General features: G+C 42.7%; 1 protein-coding gene across 2 annotated transcripts in view; it reads right to left on the reverse strand.

Annotated features, from left to right (window-relative positions):
• Positions 1–65: 65 nt before the first annotated feature.
• The window catches only part of ern2 (endoplasmic reticulum to nucleus signaling 2), a 58,415-nt gene continuing 43,771 nt past the window's right edge, over positions 66–14,709 (reverse strand). Inside the window, exons 14-22 of one of the 2 annotated variants that reach the window (XM_068003031.1) lie at positions 13,488–13,578; positions 11,802–11,991; positions 8,929–9,028; positions 7,901–8,100; positions 7,058–7,205; positions 5,554–5,681; positions 3,923–4,046; positions 3,743–3,810; positions 66–2,890 (exon numbers count right to left, since the gene is read on the reverse strand). In XM_068003031.1, coding sequence (XP_067859132.1) covers positions 2,699–2,890; positions 3,743–3,810; positions 3,923–4,046; positions 5,554–5,681; positions 7,058–7,205; positions 7,901–8,100; positions 8,929–9,028; positions 11,802–11,991; positions 13,488–13,578 — 1,241 coding nt within the window. In that variant the 3' untranslated portion in view covers positions 66–2,698. Of the gene's footprint in view, positions 2,891–3,742; positions 3,811–3,922; positions 4,047–5,553; positions 5,682–7,057; positions 7,206–7,900; positions 8,101–8,928; positions 9,029–11,801; positions 11,992–13,487; positions 13,579–14,709 lie in introns of those variants that run through there. The other variant, XM_068003032.1, reaches the window with a different exon arrangement.

A 14,709-nucleotide genomic window follows, 5' to 3' on the forward strand; every position in this document is an offset into this window, starting at 1 on the left:
AAGAGTCTGTTGAATGTGTGTGGCTGGGGTATATGTATGTTTCTACAATAGCAGAAGGAACTGACTGCCAGTTTAGAAATTTTATTTTACCCACACCTTCCAATACAAAAGGAATTTTCTGCTATTTACAGTGTAAACTCTTCCATACAAACAGCAGGAAGGTGGACTTAAAACAGAAGCACTAAGTTTCTATTTTTAAAAAAAAAAGCAATAAAATGTTAATTTCCCTTCCTGCTCTGTTTAAAGCTAGGTGCCAGACTAAGTTGGCAATGTTGCTTAAGTTACTTGACCAGTACCAAATTATCATGGTCTTTGCTCTTTAAAGTAAGAACACTGTCTGAATAGGACATGATGCTCATGGGTTGTACCATGAGACATGGCTCAAACAGCCTCTTTGGTGATTTAGTGGGCAGCTTGTCAGAAAATTCTGGATGCTTTGCCCACAATTTTCCTTCCATTGGAGGAGTTGCAGGCATAAGACCTGTGATTGTCTAATACATGTTTTCTTTTTTTTTTTCCCTGCCCTACCTCTGTTTCTCACTGGGCTTTAACCATGGGAGACCTCAGTATCTGCTGGAAACCCAGTACAAATTCTCCACCACTTAATATGTAATTTTTCTTTTGCAAGGATCAAACTTGCCAGATTCAACAAGAAATGGTTGTGCAAGTGCGTTAGGAACTGGCTGGTGTTGCAAGAAACAGTGGTGCAGGTGCAAAGCCATTGAGAATTGATACAGCAAATGTCAAACACCCCTCTAAGGCCAATGTAAATGGCTTATAACCTGCAAAACAGCCAGCAAGCTCACTTTAATGAACAAAGTGCAGTCAGACCATTTTATTCTGTCTTGAAATATTCATAGCCCAGACTAAAGATATTGCACTTCAGAAAGTATCCAGTGTTTTATAAACCCTTATAACATTACAACTATTCCTACCAACAATTCATTCCTCCACAGCAACCCATTTTTCACCCACCTCCAATCTTTTGGCACTTTGATTTTCAATTGTACTATTTTTAAAAATATACTTAAAATTACTGTCTCCAGCATCATACAAACCAACAGCAGCTCCAATGTTACTGAGGGGATTCTCTCATCAAAACCATGACAGTGTCATGTATCAGAGCATTCAATAGTATACTCAGTCCTAATTGTGCAGTGCCCATTTTAAATCCATGCCATGCCTCACTGGTGGACAATGCATGCAGCCTGCAGAAAGTTGGGCGAGCCAAATAATGCTTGGCTCCCCCAATGAGCTGGCTGGTAAAGAGAGAGAGTAGCTCATACACGCAGAACTGGCAGATCCCCAGATTTGTGCTGAGTTAACTGCCACTCTGGCTGATATCAATGAGTCTGACAATAGGCTTCAGCCCTGTGGCTCCTGATCACTATCCAGTGCACTCCCACACCCCACTGCCCCCATTCTTCCTTCCTTTCCTAAAAGTGCAACCCAGCAAGGATTCAATGGCTGCAAGAGAGAAGATAAAAATGATGGTACACTTAAAGACATCAGAGGATGGTAATTCATTTGCTGATGTCAAATACAACTAAAATTCTTTTTAAAAAATGGGTTGTATAGATTTTAATTTATATGAAAATACTCTCTGTAGAAAAAGCAGGAGAGAGACGTACTCGCACGAGTCTGTCTGGAGCACAGCAAGCTCTCGGCGGTTCTCCCGTTGACACCTCTCAGTCACTGGTGCGAGGTCATGCTGCCCTAATGCTATCCTGTAAACACTCGGGGCCGGTGTCATAACTATCAGATTCTTCACAAATCAATGGCACAGTCTGATGACTTTTATTTCCTGAATCGACTACACTGTTCCAACATTGTGTGGAGAGCTGATGGTGATCAGTACCATATCTCTTCCTTCTTGAGTTGGTGACAAATCTTAAAGTTTTTAATCAAGTAACCTGTTGCCCTCCTGATCATGATTCTTTGTTACTAAAGAAACCATTCTTACAGTTTATAAATATAGATCAATGTAATGAAAGAATCTATTGTTCTGGCACCTTTACCTGTTGCCCTCTAGTCTTAACCTCTGCACCAGTCAGTGGCTGTCTGTATGGCACAAAATTCATGATTATAAATGAACAGAAATGACTAAACTAGAGCACCATTCCATTTTTCACCTGCCCAGTTTCCCCCGAACTATGCCTCCAGCACACAGTTGGCCCTCCTTAACCAGGAGAGAGAGATAGTTTTTCCCCCTAGTGTTAGGGTCATTGCTAGAAGGTACAGTAGTGTTATGGGTCACTGCTCTCTCCCTTGTGTCTCAGCTCCTCGCCTCCCTGCTCGACAGTCCATTTGACAATCTGCTAATGTACTGCCATGGGTGTGAATTTTAGCAGAGCGGTCTCCCAATCTGTGGTGGTCAATTTCACAATTTCTATGGGACTCCTGTCCAATCTTACCCATAAAGTGTCGCCAAAACAGGTTCATACTTTTGGGGTGGGATGGGAGGTTCCAAACACTGAGACTGTTGTGCCAGTGAAGGAGTTAAGTGAGCCAGATTTCACCAGTTCTCTGTGGATGTAGTCTTGTTCTACATGAAGCACTTCAGCTTGAAGACCATGTCCTTCAGTTCCACAGAAGGATACCACAAGCATGCCTGTGCTTCATGGACTTTTCTTCCTACCTCTCAGGCTCTGCAAAGTCTTTAATTTGGCACAGTTGAAGTGCACGTGAGTACAATGGTTCATTTTTTCCCGTCTCCAGCTCCCTGGTGATAGTACGGGTGAAAGAGCCTCTCGTGGCTGCATATCCGCATTGCGTTGTGCGTGTGCAACAGCAAGTTTGGGAATCGAGATGTGAAGTAGTGCACAAACTCGTCAGGTACCTCTCCCAGCGTCTCCTGTACGTCCAGAGGCAGCTCGTGGTAGTGATGTTTCTGTGAAGAGCCAATTTATTTCATGTTTATATCAGATTTCTGAAAACAATCTTTAAAACTATTACAAATTTGATCTGATGTGTAAAAAAATATATACTTTTTGTACTCATCAAGGTGAGTGATGAGCACAATGGGGAATGAAGCACTTTCTATTTCAAGCACCTACTGACAGCATCAAGGCTCCTATGTCAGGTATAATACAGCCATATGCAGAACAAAGCTCCCTCCACTCTGCCCCAAGCTGCTTAAACTCAGAAGAATGCTCCCTGCTGCACCAGTGTGACATTTTTCCATTTCCCACACCAGCCATCCTTATGGGTCTGAATGACTGACAATTAGTGCTTGATTAGGGGCTGTTTTGTACTGTTGGCCCTTGCCCACTGGGGACTGTATTGTGACCACCCAAACTAGTTTCACACAAGACACTTATGAAGTCTGAGGTAAACAACAGTTTACCTCAGGGTGGGTCTTTATTGATTTACAGTCAATCTGCAACAGACCATGCTTCAAAATTAATATTTTTGGTGATTTTTATTTGCGTTATTGAAGATATCTCTACAAACTCTCCAACCTAATGTCCCAGCTCTTAATATCTGCTTTTGAGAGTTTATTCAGTTGTGCAGCCCTCCCCACTCCAAGGATAAGCCCTACTCTCTGGGATTCCCTTCCGTCTCACCACATCTCTTCAAATCTTCAAAAGCCTTCTTAAACCTACCCCTTTAAAGGTGACTTTGGTCACCTTCCCTAACTCTTCTACCAACTCTTGCTTGATGTCCGAAGCCCTTTGGGATGTTTTGCTACGTTACAGGTACCATGTGAGTGTAAGTTTTTGTTGTGGCTAACGTTCCTCACCTTATTTCTCATGGCTCGAAGAAGGTCACGCACAGAGTTTCCTTTGTACGTCCGAAACTTTCTCAAGTCTTGGGAAAATAAAAGAAAGAAAAGTCACACTGTAAACTGGGTCTTCACTGTATTTTTAACTGTGTATTTCCAGTGTTAAACAATACCATCTACCGTCCTGAGGCACCTCACCTGTTTGCAGAGGGATGGAGATGTGCATCCTCCAGTTTGTTCTCACCACCATTCTTCCATCGGACTCCAATCTACCAATTATTGGCCCCTCTGATGGTTCCTTTTCTATCCGGTCACTCACGTCCTAATACAACACAAAGCAATCTATGAATGTGGCATTTCAGTACAATAACTTTCCAGAGTTATGTTTCCACACTTTTCAGTTTGTTTCGGGCTGTGCCTATTAGGGACCTAAGCAGCCCCAGGCTCAAAACCTGAAACCATAGAATCACTTATCAGTCCAACCAGACAGGGCGTAATCAGACTTTAACATAGAAAGTAAAACCATAAATTCTGGAAATCTGAAATAAAATCAGTGCTGCACTGATGGCCTAGTGGGTAAAGGCACAGCCCAGAGAGTAGCTGAGTCACACAAACCAAAAGATCCCAGATTCAATCCCTGGTTCACGCTGAGTTAGCATTAACCACTACACCAACAGATTGCTAGTCTAGTAACGTAACCACTACACTCCCGTACCCATCTGGTGGCTTCAGATCTTTCGTTGCATTTGATGGACTTAAACCCACAGAGTTTAAACTGAAAACCCAATCGATGTCCTTGTAATCTCAAGAATAAAATCTGCACCTACTTTGGTAGACAAAGAGCTGAAACCACTGTGGCTTTGGAATATTAAATGTTGGGACGCTGCACTGTGACTGGAGTCACCATTGGATTATAATCAATATTTCTCAGCTGTTCTTGTTCAGAATACCTGGGTTAATGATTCATTAATTTCACTACTAAGCATCCTACTTGAGTTATGCTGTTGTGGATCCTGTGTTCCTGCAATTAAAATTCCACCCACTTAAATGAGGAAAGGAAACATGAAATGCACGGCAGGTCGGTCAGCAGCTGAAAGAGAATGAGTTAATGTTTCGGGTGGGTGTGACCCTCCATCAGAATGTTACCCTTTCTGTCCTCTTTCAGATGCTGCTGAATATGCTGTGTAGTTCCAGCACTTTGCCTATTATTTATTTCAGATTCCAGCATTCATGGTTTATTTTTTTAAATCTTCAGATAAAGGAGAATTAAATGCTAATATCGGGGATGGTATTACACAAGCGTACAGCAACAAGTGCCATCATTAACCTGTCATTTGTAATCAGGAAACGAAACCCAGACTGTCTGAATGAGTTAGACATGGGTACAAATGAATGGGAACGGTGTATTGTGAACAATGATACTCATTTATGACATTGGTAAGTTCTGATCCATCAGGGAAGTTCTACACAAATGGTCTCTGGCCAGTGATTTAATAGTCAGGAACACAGTAAGAAGGGGTGACTGATGGGCAATATAACTGTCCTCTTCCTCTGTAAGATTTAGTGATTGTAGGGCTGCGCACCCGGAGCTGAGCCTCACCCTCTGGGAGTGCGTGTTGTGAAATTAGGGGTATGCTTCCTGAGATTTTCCACTCACAGCCCTGGGATTTCTTCATAGCAATCCCGGTGGGCAAGGCACTGCATCAAAGGGACATTTGGAAAATCAGTCCTTCCGGGGCAGTTCAGTACATATCCTTCCCTTTTACATTCCACCTACTTCATGCAGGCCTCACTGACCTGGTTGAATTTTTTTCCTGGGAGGAAGTTACCTGAAAGAATTGAAGCTGCTTTTCTTTAGTCCAGAAGAAGGGATGTTTCAGGACGGACTGAGTGGAGGGTCGCTGCTGTGGGTTCTCACTGATCATTTGTTCAATTAAGTGTCTACCCACAACATTCTCTAAAAAAGCAAAGTGATACCAACATCTTATATAACTGGGTTTTATTTTAAATTCATATTCTCCCCCCTTTCCCTATCAGTTATTGGACCGTGGGGGCATCACAGCCACGCCTAATCCTCCCTTTACCCGTGTGCATATGTGCACTTTCCAGCAGGGGTCACTGAACGATGGCGAGGAGCAGGAATCTTGATTGATTTCCCTTAGTCCATGCTGAGAACAGCTGCCACAACCAAGATCACACAGCTGAGGTCAGCACAGGTAAGAGGTTTGAGCCTGGGACCCTGCCAGCACAGTGTCGCAGTGGGTGCTGAACTAACTCACCGAGCCACCGGGTAGCTCAAAACTACTTTTTGCGACCTGAGCAAGAAGTCAGAGTGGAGGGAAAGCAACAGAGGGAACAATGTCAAATCAGAGCCACCACCAACAATGCTTCTTATACGGGAATTGAGCCCATTTATAACTCCTAATGAGCTCTGTCGGAATTACAGGTTGTGAAATCCCACTTCCTGATTCTCAGTGTTTTGTATTTTGAGGCAAAGAATTCTGTGGGAAAGTCACCATCTTTTTGGCTTATTAAACTGTTTTATCTGCGTTTTCATTAGTGCATTAATTTCCGTTGATGCTTTTGCTTGATTTATTTTGCACTGCAAAACTTGCCAGCACCTCTTCTTACAACGCTCTTGCTTGCAGCTACTATTTCTCCTGCAGCAAGTAAAGCGGGCACAATGGGCATCACTTTGGGGGCTCCGATGACACTCCTAGATCTGGATGAGGAGGAGCAGATCTTGGGGGTGAAGAAAGTTCAGTGCAACTGTACCTCATGCATTATGTATCCCAGGACCCACACTTACTGGCCCAGACAGTCAGTCCTGGGCATGATAAAGTCTTTGGCACCTCTGTTTCACAAGAGAGGCTCTCATATAGCTATGCCATCTCCTGGAGTCTGACCTCCAGACAACTTGCACCGCAGGGACATTCCTGTGGGTATGAAGGTCACTGCTGCATTGATCATTTACTTCACCAGATCCTTTCAAGGGATAACATGATCATTTCCACCATTCCCTCACAGCCCTGGAACGGCTGACAAATGTTTAAAATCTATTTGAACAAGGCTGAAACAATATATTTAGTGATTGCATCTGAACTGCTGACCAGATTTTCCAGATCTCCCATTAGGCTAGCTGCAGGCACAAGACTAAAGCTCTGCCCTGGGAGACTCAGTAATTATTTAAAATAATAACAAGCCCAGAAAATTGCAGCTCAGTTCCTTTTTGGCTAGCTTTGCAGCAGCAGCCAGCCATTCCCAGCGCTGTTGTTGCTGGGGAGCTGCAAAATCCAGGCTGTAATCATAAGTGGAAAAAGATGAATTTCTTACCGTGGTTCTCTTCCTTGAAATGTTCTAAAGTGTAAGTCCCTAATGAGATGTTGCTCTGCCGCCTGAACGAATCACCAAATGGATGTTTTCCCTCAGAAACCACGTAGTAAAAGACACAGCCTGCTGAGAAAATGTCTATTGCATATGTCTGTTGGGAAAATAGCAGTTATTTTTTAAAATGGTTCTGACACACATCAGTAGACAAATGACTCAATTTAGTTAAAAAATTTGGTTCCTTTTATTATAAAACCAACATTGCCTCCCCCTCCCTCCAACCATTTTAAAAGCTCATGTTAAGCATCATTTACTGCTTATCGGGTTAGTAACCCAATCCTGACGTCAGGTCTCCTCACCTGTCCTGAATCCTGACGTCAGGTCTCCTCACCTTACCTGACTCTCAATGGCAGTTCACACTCAATTGAAAGAATATACAGTTGATAACTCTCTTAATATGGAAAGGCTGGCCACATATGGAGTTATAAGTGTCAGTATTTTTCAGACATATAAATGAAATTCTCATACACTTCAGTGAACTTGCAGCTGAAAAGTCAGCCCATAAATCAAAAAATGCCAGAGATACATAGCAGGTTAGGTCCACATCTGGGAGAGAAAAGACAAGTTAACCTTTCGAATAGAACCCCTTTGTCAGCTCTGTTGTGACAGGTTCTGATTGAGGAGGCTCTCCACCGAAATGTTAACTTGTCTTTCGTCTGTCAGTTGCTGACCGACCTGCTGGCTATTTCCAGATTTTCTTTGTAGCTCTGTGATTTTGATCTTCTGAGGCCCTTTACTGAACGTGTTTAATTTTGAGGGTAAACGGAATCTCTTTGTGCCAACACTTACAGGCTTATCTTTAGGCTCCTCTCGCAAGACCTCAGGTGCGATCCAGCCCTCTGTTCCAGGTATGCCAGAGCGCAGGCTGAAACTGTGATGACCAGCAGACAGTTTCTTACACAGGCCAAAGTCCGAGATCACAGCCCTCACATTCCCGTGGGAGTTTGGCAGGGAGATGAGGATGTTGCGTGGTTTCAAATCACGATGGACTGGAAACCAGAATTTCAGAATCAAAGCAGAGGATCAGATTTGGCCAACAACAACTTGCGCCTTTAACATAGGAACTTGTCCCAAAGTCCCATAGAGTTGCCAGCCAGATACAGAGTTGTGATGGGGGAAATGTTATAGCAGAAGTGACCAACATTGTGGTCAACGAAGAAGGTTTTGAGAAGGCTTTGGAAAGGAGAGAGAGAGAGAGATAGTAGGGCAGAAGCATTTAGGGAGAGCAAACAAGAGCCGTATATTTAAGATAGCTGCAAAATGAATTAAAGGGAAGTTAGAAAAAAATTCTTTACACTGAGGATGGTTAGAATGTGGAATTCTCTACCACAAACTGTTGTTGAAGTAGAGTCCATAAATCCTTTTAAAAAAGGAATTATATAGTTTCTTGAAGAGGACGAAGATTAAAGGGCACGGGGAGCAAGCAGAAGAACAGATCAGAGTGGTGGGATTAGACTGAGTGGAATATTAAAGGGTATGGGGAGTGAGCAGGAGAGTGGGATTAGACTGAGTGGAATATTAAAGGGTATGGGGAGTGAGCAGGAGAGTGGGATTAGACTGGGTGGAATATTAAAGGGTGTGGGGAATGAGCAGGAGAGTGGGATTAGACTGGGTGGGATATTAAAGGGTATGGGGAATGAGCAGGAGAGTGGGATTAGACTGGGTGGAATATTAAAGGGTGTGGGGAATGAGCAGGAAAGTGGGATTAGACTGGGTGGCTCATAAGCAGAAACACCAATGTAAACTTGATGGGCCGAATGGGCTGATTTGTGCTGTAATATTTCTAGATTCTACATTGAATGTGAGAAGGTTCTTACCAATATTAAGGGAATGCAGATGAGCCAGGCCAGACATGGTCTGAAAAAGCGCTGTTACTGGATCCAGATCAATGTGGTCAAATTTGGAATCTTCCACATACTGAAAACAAATTGAAATAAAATATGTTTCACATCTAACCTAACAAAATGGAAAAATCACACCCATCAGGAATTATTGTTTACCAAGGTAAGGTAGTGATGTGGAATAGAACACCAGGGTCTACTGGTACCCAGTGTCAGAACCACACACTCCCACTTCAAGTACAGCATGGCTTAGATATAGAATAAAGTTCTCTCCACATTGCCCCATCAAACACTCCCCGGGCAGGTACAGCACAGGTTAGATATGGAGTCAAGTTCCTCTACACTGCCCCAATAATAGGTGTAAACCCCAGTGTAGAAAACGCATTCCCTAATGTAGCAACATGACACTTCCATTTCTCACACTAACCCGCCTGTCTGGCTTTTTGATACCCACTCGGGTGCAAACCCATCTCACTTATCTCACTGATGAACTTTAAAGCCAACAGAGGAAATTAATTTTCATCCCATCAGTCTTGGGTGGAGGGGGGGATTCCTGGAGGGAAGTGACTACCTCACTGAACTGCCCTCATTTGCAAGATTCTCAAAATTCACAGATCCCCCAAAACTCGGAGAAAAACCCTACAGAAAAGGACTTTGTACTCTTTTCTAACCATTTCAGGGTGACTCACACACGCGCCACACCAGGAAGCATCAACCAGGGAAAAGTACTTTTCGAGGAATCCACGTCCTTTAAGGGGCTCGCTTCCTCGTAGGGGCGACTAGGAATTCTGGGAATTCACCTTTTCCCTGAGTATGGAAAAACTTTGGCCCTTGACTAAAATCCTAAGATGGAAGGATAGGTGAGAGGTCACCAGACGAATCCACAACACACACATGGAATGTGGGAGAATTACTGCTTCAGACAAGTCTCTGTTTTAATGCAAAACCTACAGCAGGAGGTCAACACTCACTGCCATTGAAAGAGGCAACTGCTCCAGACATGGTGGGGCCATGTCTTTGTTTTAAAGCAAAACCGATCAACACCTAGGACGTTGGATACAAAAGGAAGCCTTGTGTGACAAGCTCTAAAAATCGGAATTAACAATGACCCATCGGGAGAAGCAATTGCAACATGACGAGGGACCATCAAAAATTCTTAAGGACTTTGTAAGAACTGTTTAAACAGACATGAAGTGTTTTTTTTTAAAAGTGACAAAGACCATTGTAAGAGAGGGATATAGAAGTGGAAACTCGAAATCTCTCTCTCTGGTTCTTGCTGGCTCTTGTGTGCTGCTTGTCTTGTTCTGCCTGTCTCTGGAAGGAAAGCAGCTTCCGGTGAAACCAACGAACCCTACGTGAGAGAACCGGTCAGCAGACCTGCAAGGGCAAAGGATTGTTCAACAGCTCGGGAGGCGACAGTTCAACAAGGCGAGGGGGCAATAGAGGGAAGGTCAGCAGCTCTAGAAGCAGCACAAGAAGAAACCAGAGCAACAGCCCCAGTGACCATCAGACACCTCGTGGCAACAAGGGCCTTACGAAACAACCAACCGAATATTGCCACCAACCAACCGGGTAATATTGGGCCACCGCGACCAAAGAAAACCAACTCGGGAGAAAACCGAAGATCCGCAAAGTTTCTACTCTACAATCTATTTCTGACTTACCTCTGGGTGAATTACTGTCAAGGATTTGTTTGGTGAGCATTATCTCTGGCCCTTTAGAGTCCAACTTAGCTAGTACAGTGGGATTGGGAGGGGTGAGGTATCTTTCTACTGTAATTTCCCTCGTGTGTACTGAAGTGTTCCCCATTTTATTAGAGTGTTAAGATTGTTGTGTTGTATTTTCTCTCTTGAATAAAGATCAAAGTTTCTTGCACCAAAACCAGTTGTCTGCTGCACTTTGTCACAACCCCCAAATAAGTCCAAGGTCTAGAACCCAGGGAGTGGGAGCAATTCGAACCGCTCAGAAGTCAGAGGCGAAGCTGACAGACACCACCACCCCCTACACATTGAAAGACGTTTTGAAGGAGACAAGTAATCGTTAACATGTTCAAGTGATCGTTAAAGACAGACGTTGCCCTCTAGCAACTTATTACAAATACTTTTAGTTTAAGGATTTTCAATGCCATGTTCATGTCAGAGCACAATTGTTCTACAAGGACTATATATATATGTATTCCTTGTATAATATATATACACAGTACATATTCCATATACTATATATATATATATATATATATATATATATATAAGGAATACACACTATATAATATATATATATACAAACATATACAAGGAATACATACTGTATGTGTGTGTGTATATATATATATATAGTATATAGTGTGTATTCCTTGTATTTATATATAGATATATACACACGCAGTATGTATTCCATATATATATATACACACACACATATACATACATACATGTACATATATACATTTATATTAAAAAAAACACTTATACAGCTTCTCAGCTTATCCCTTAATTCATTCTTTCATCAGAAACATATCCAGCCACCTGCTGAACCCATTAATGCTTCAACATTCCTCACTGATAACATATTTCATAACTCTATTATCCTTTACTTGAAAAAATAAACCTTGGATTCCTTTTAACCTCTGATTTCCTGATTTTGAACGTGTTTTCCCTGGTTTTTGAACTCTTCACCAAAGTGAACAATTTGCCTAGATCAATACCATAAACCTCCTTCATAATCTCAGAAACGTCAACTTGGTCATTTCAAAGTCTCCAAGGAGAATGGACCCTCAATTAAGGGGGTGTGCCCTTTGCTGGAAAGTAAGAAGAAACACTAAATCATTAAACAGAAAGCCTGTGACTCACCTCCTGCAGTGTGGCAGCGCACAGCTCGATTGCGATATAGTAGAACTGCTTGTCCCTTTCGGTACAGAAATAGCGAATGACGTTGGGGTGCTCATCAGATTCGCGAAGGAGCTGAACTTCACGGTCGGCAAAATTGAAGCACTCGGGGAGGATCCTTTTCACAGCAACAATACGGTCGTCAAAGCTGCCTCTGGGTCGTGAATAAGAAATCAGTTACCACAACAGATACTTACTGCAAACTGGAGAAGTAAAAATAAACATGTAAATCAAGACATAAAAATAGGAAATGCTGGAGACACACAACAGTTCTGTGAGCATCTGAGAGAGAAAAGATAGGGAAACGTTTCAGGCTGAGACCTTGCATTACATCCCTGACAAAGGGTCTACTCCTGAAACATTAACCTGTGCTTTCTACTTTAAGATATTGACAGACCTGCTGTATATTTCCAGCATTTTTTATTAACTTCAACCAGAAAAAAAAAAGACTTGCATTTATATAGCACCTTTCATGACCTCAGGATGTCCCAAAGCGCTTCACAACCAATGAAGTACTTTTTGAAGTGTAGTCACTGTTGTAATGTAGGATACGCGGCAGCCAATTTGCACACAGCAAGGTCCCAGAAGCAGCAATGTGATAATGGCCAGATAATCTGTTTTAGTGATGTTGGTTGAGGGATAAATATAGGCCAAGACTCTGGGGAGAACTCCCCTGCTCTTCTTCGAATAGTGCCATGGAATCTTTTACATCCACCTGAGAGGGCAGATGGGGTCTTGGTTCAACGTCTCATCCGAAAGACGGCACCTCCGACAATGCAGCACTCACTCGGTACTGCAATGAAGTGTCAGCATAGATTATGTGCTCAAGTCCCTGGAGTGGGACTTGGACCCATAATCTTCTGACTCAGAGGTGAGAGTGCTACTACTGAGCCACAGCTGACACAGATTCACAAGGTTTTCTGTAGGCATTCCTGTACAGGAAATGTGAATAAATGATCGGTCAAAATATAAATATTTCATGATAGAACTTCATTCTAAAGATTTGTACGTTCTCTCCATTACAGGAGGACAAGACATTCTAGGGTGCTCACTTCAACAAGAAGAGGAGGACTGACCATGTTAGTCAAACAAAATTTTGGTATAGCCTTGTTAATGATATAACTGATCTACTTCTGCCACTGTAACGCATGAAGTCAAAGTCAGATCACAGCACATGGATCTGAATCTGCTGGGTAAGTACGGTTAATAATTAATTGTTGTGCTGAACAGTGTTCGGGACTCGGGACTTGGCTTTGAGCAATGGTGTTCCCTCCCAAGCCTCCACCAATGTCAATCTGGAACTGAGGAGGTGCATGAGAAAGGCCTGGGGGTGATTCTCTCTCCCTCTATGTGGGGGAGAATTCGGCATCCACTCATCACCTCCTGCAGCAAAGGCGAGATCTGAAACTCGATGCCCCAGAGCATGAACTCATATCCCAGCATTAGGTGGTGAACCACATTCGTGCTCCAACACATATACTGAAACAATCATACTTTTAAATTGATTGTGGAGTTCACTGCAACCAGGGCCTCCATCTTTGCTACTGGTATACGGGCTACTTTCTTAATATCAGCTGCGATATTTTCTGATCCATTCTATTACTGGCTGTAAGCAGGATCACATATCGCCTAGGATTTCCCTCGCCTTACCGGAACACAAACGTTCCCTCGGCTCCATGACCTAGCACGTCTTTCGGGCTGAAGGAAATCTTTCCGATTGTAACCAAGTTGGTTCCAGTATCTAGATCAAAGGGAAGACAGAACAATGTTAATCTCTCGAACATCAGCAGGACCATTTGTTAGTCGAAGTTCGATATTACAAATATTTTTGGGGAAGGAGCAAAAAGGAAGGAGTACACTCAACTTATTACTGTTCTTCATCGAGATCTGAGCTGCTCGCTTCAACACCAAGCTCGAGAACAGATCAGTGGAACAGTTTGGTATAAAGGGGAATTGTGATCAGTTTGTTAGAAAAAAAGCATAATAATACATCAGAGGATTTTGTTATGTTTTAAAATAATTAGATTCTTGAAAAAGACAGCCCGTATGTAACACTGTGTGGAGAGAGGAGAAGGAGCCAAGCAGGGCATTCCACGGAATTTAGGGGTCCATTTCATTAAAGCTGCCAGAGTAGGAGAAGAAACTTCCTGTTTCCCATTTCACATTAAACCCCTGGTATATGGGGTAACTACTCCGAAGGCTGCACAGTTAACTCATTATTTCCATATCTGTTAGGGCTCTTTATGTTAGACCTATATTCCTGATCAGTTAAACAAGCACTGAATATCCTCAGACGAAACAAAGAAGGAATAAGGAGGGGGTGCATCACAATATAATTCTGCCTCATCAAGATTCACCCACAAGGCAGGCTCCGAAACTCAGACGATAAAACCGGAGGTAGTGGATGGGCCGACTGTTATACATCGTGCCTGATTCTCCTCTCCACTGAATTCAATGGAAAAGAAAAATCGGGTAGAGTATATAACAGGGGGCCAATCCGCTACCTCTGGTTTTCTGCCCCCTCTTAAGCTGAAAATGATCTCATATAGTGTCTGTCAATGGGGAGGCAGCAAGTTGGACAAAATAACAAAGAGCGAGATAAATTAAATCAGAGAGAGAATCAGGCTGGAACACTCACGAACTCCCAATGTCTAGGACGGTGTATAGTGATGGCTGACAGAAAGAAAGACAGAAGGAAAGAGGGAAAGAAGAAAAGAATGAAATGAGACTGGACAGCTATAGTAAGAGAGAGACAAAAGCAAAATGAAAAAGACTATAGCCTAGAAATTACTGTTTGCGATATTAATGTAAAAAATTTCTCTCACTGATTAGACATTTTTCTTTTGGCTGTTTTGATGGAGACACAAATCCA

Source organism: Heptranchias perlo, chromosome 22 (assembly GCF_035084215.1).
Source record: "Heptranchias perlo isolate sHepPer1 chromosome 22, sHepPer1.hap1, whole genome shotgun sequence".
Lineage (NCBI taxonomy): Eukaryota > Metazoa > Chordata > Chondrichthyes > Hexanchiformes > Hexanchidae > Heptranchias > Heptranchias perlo.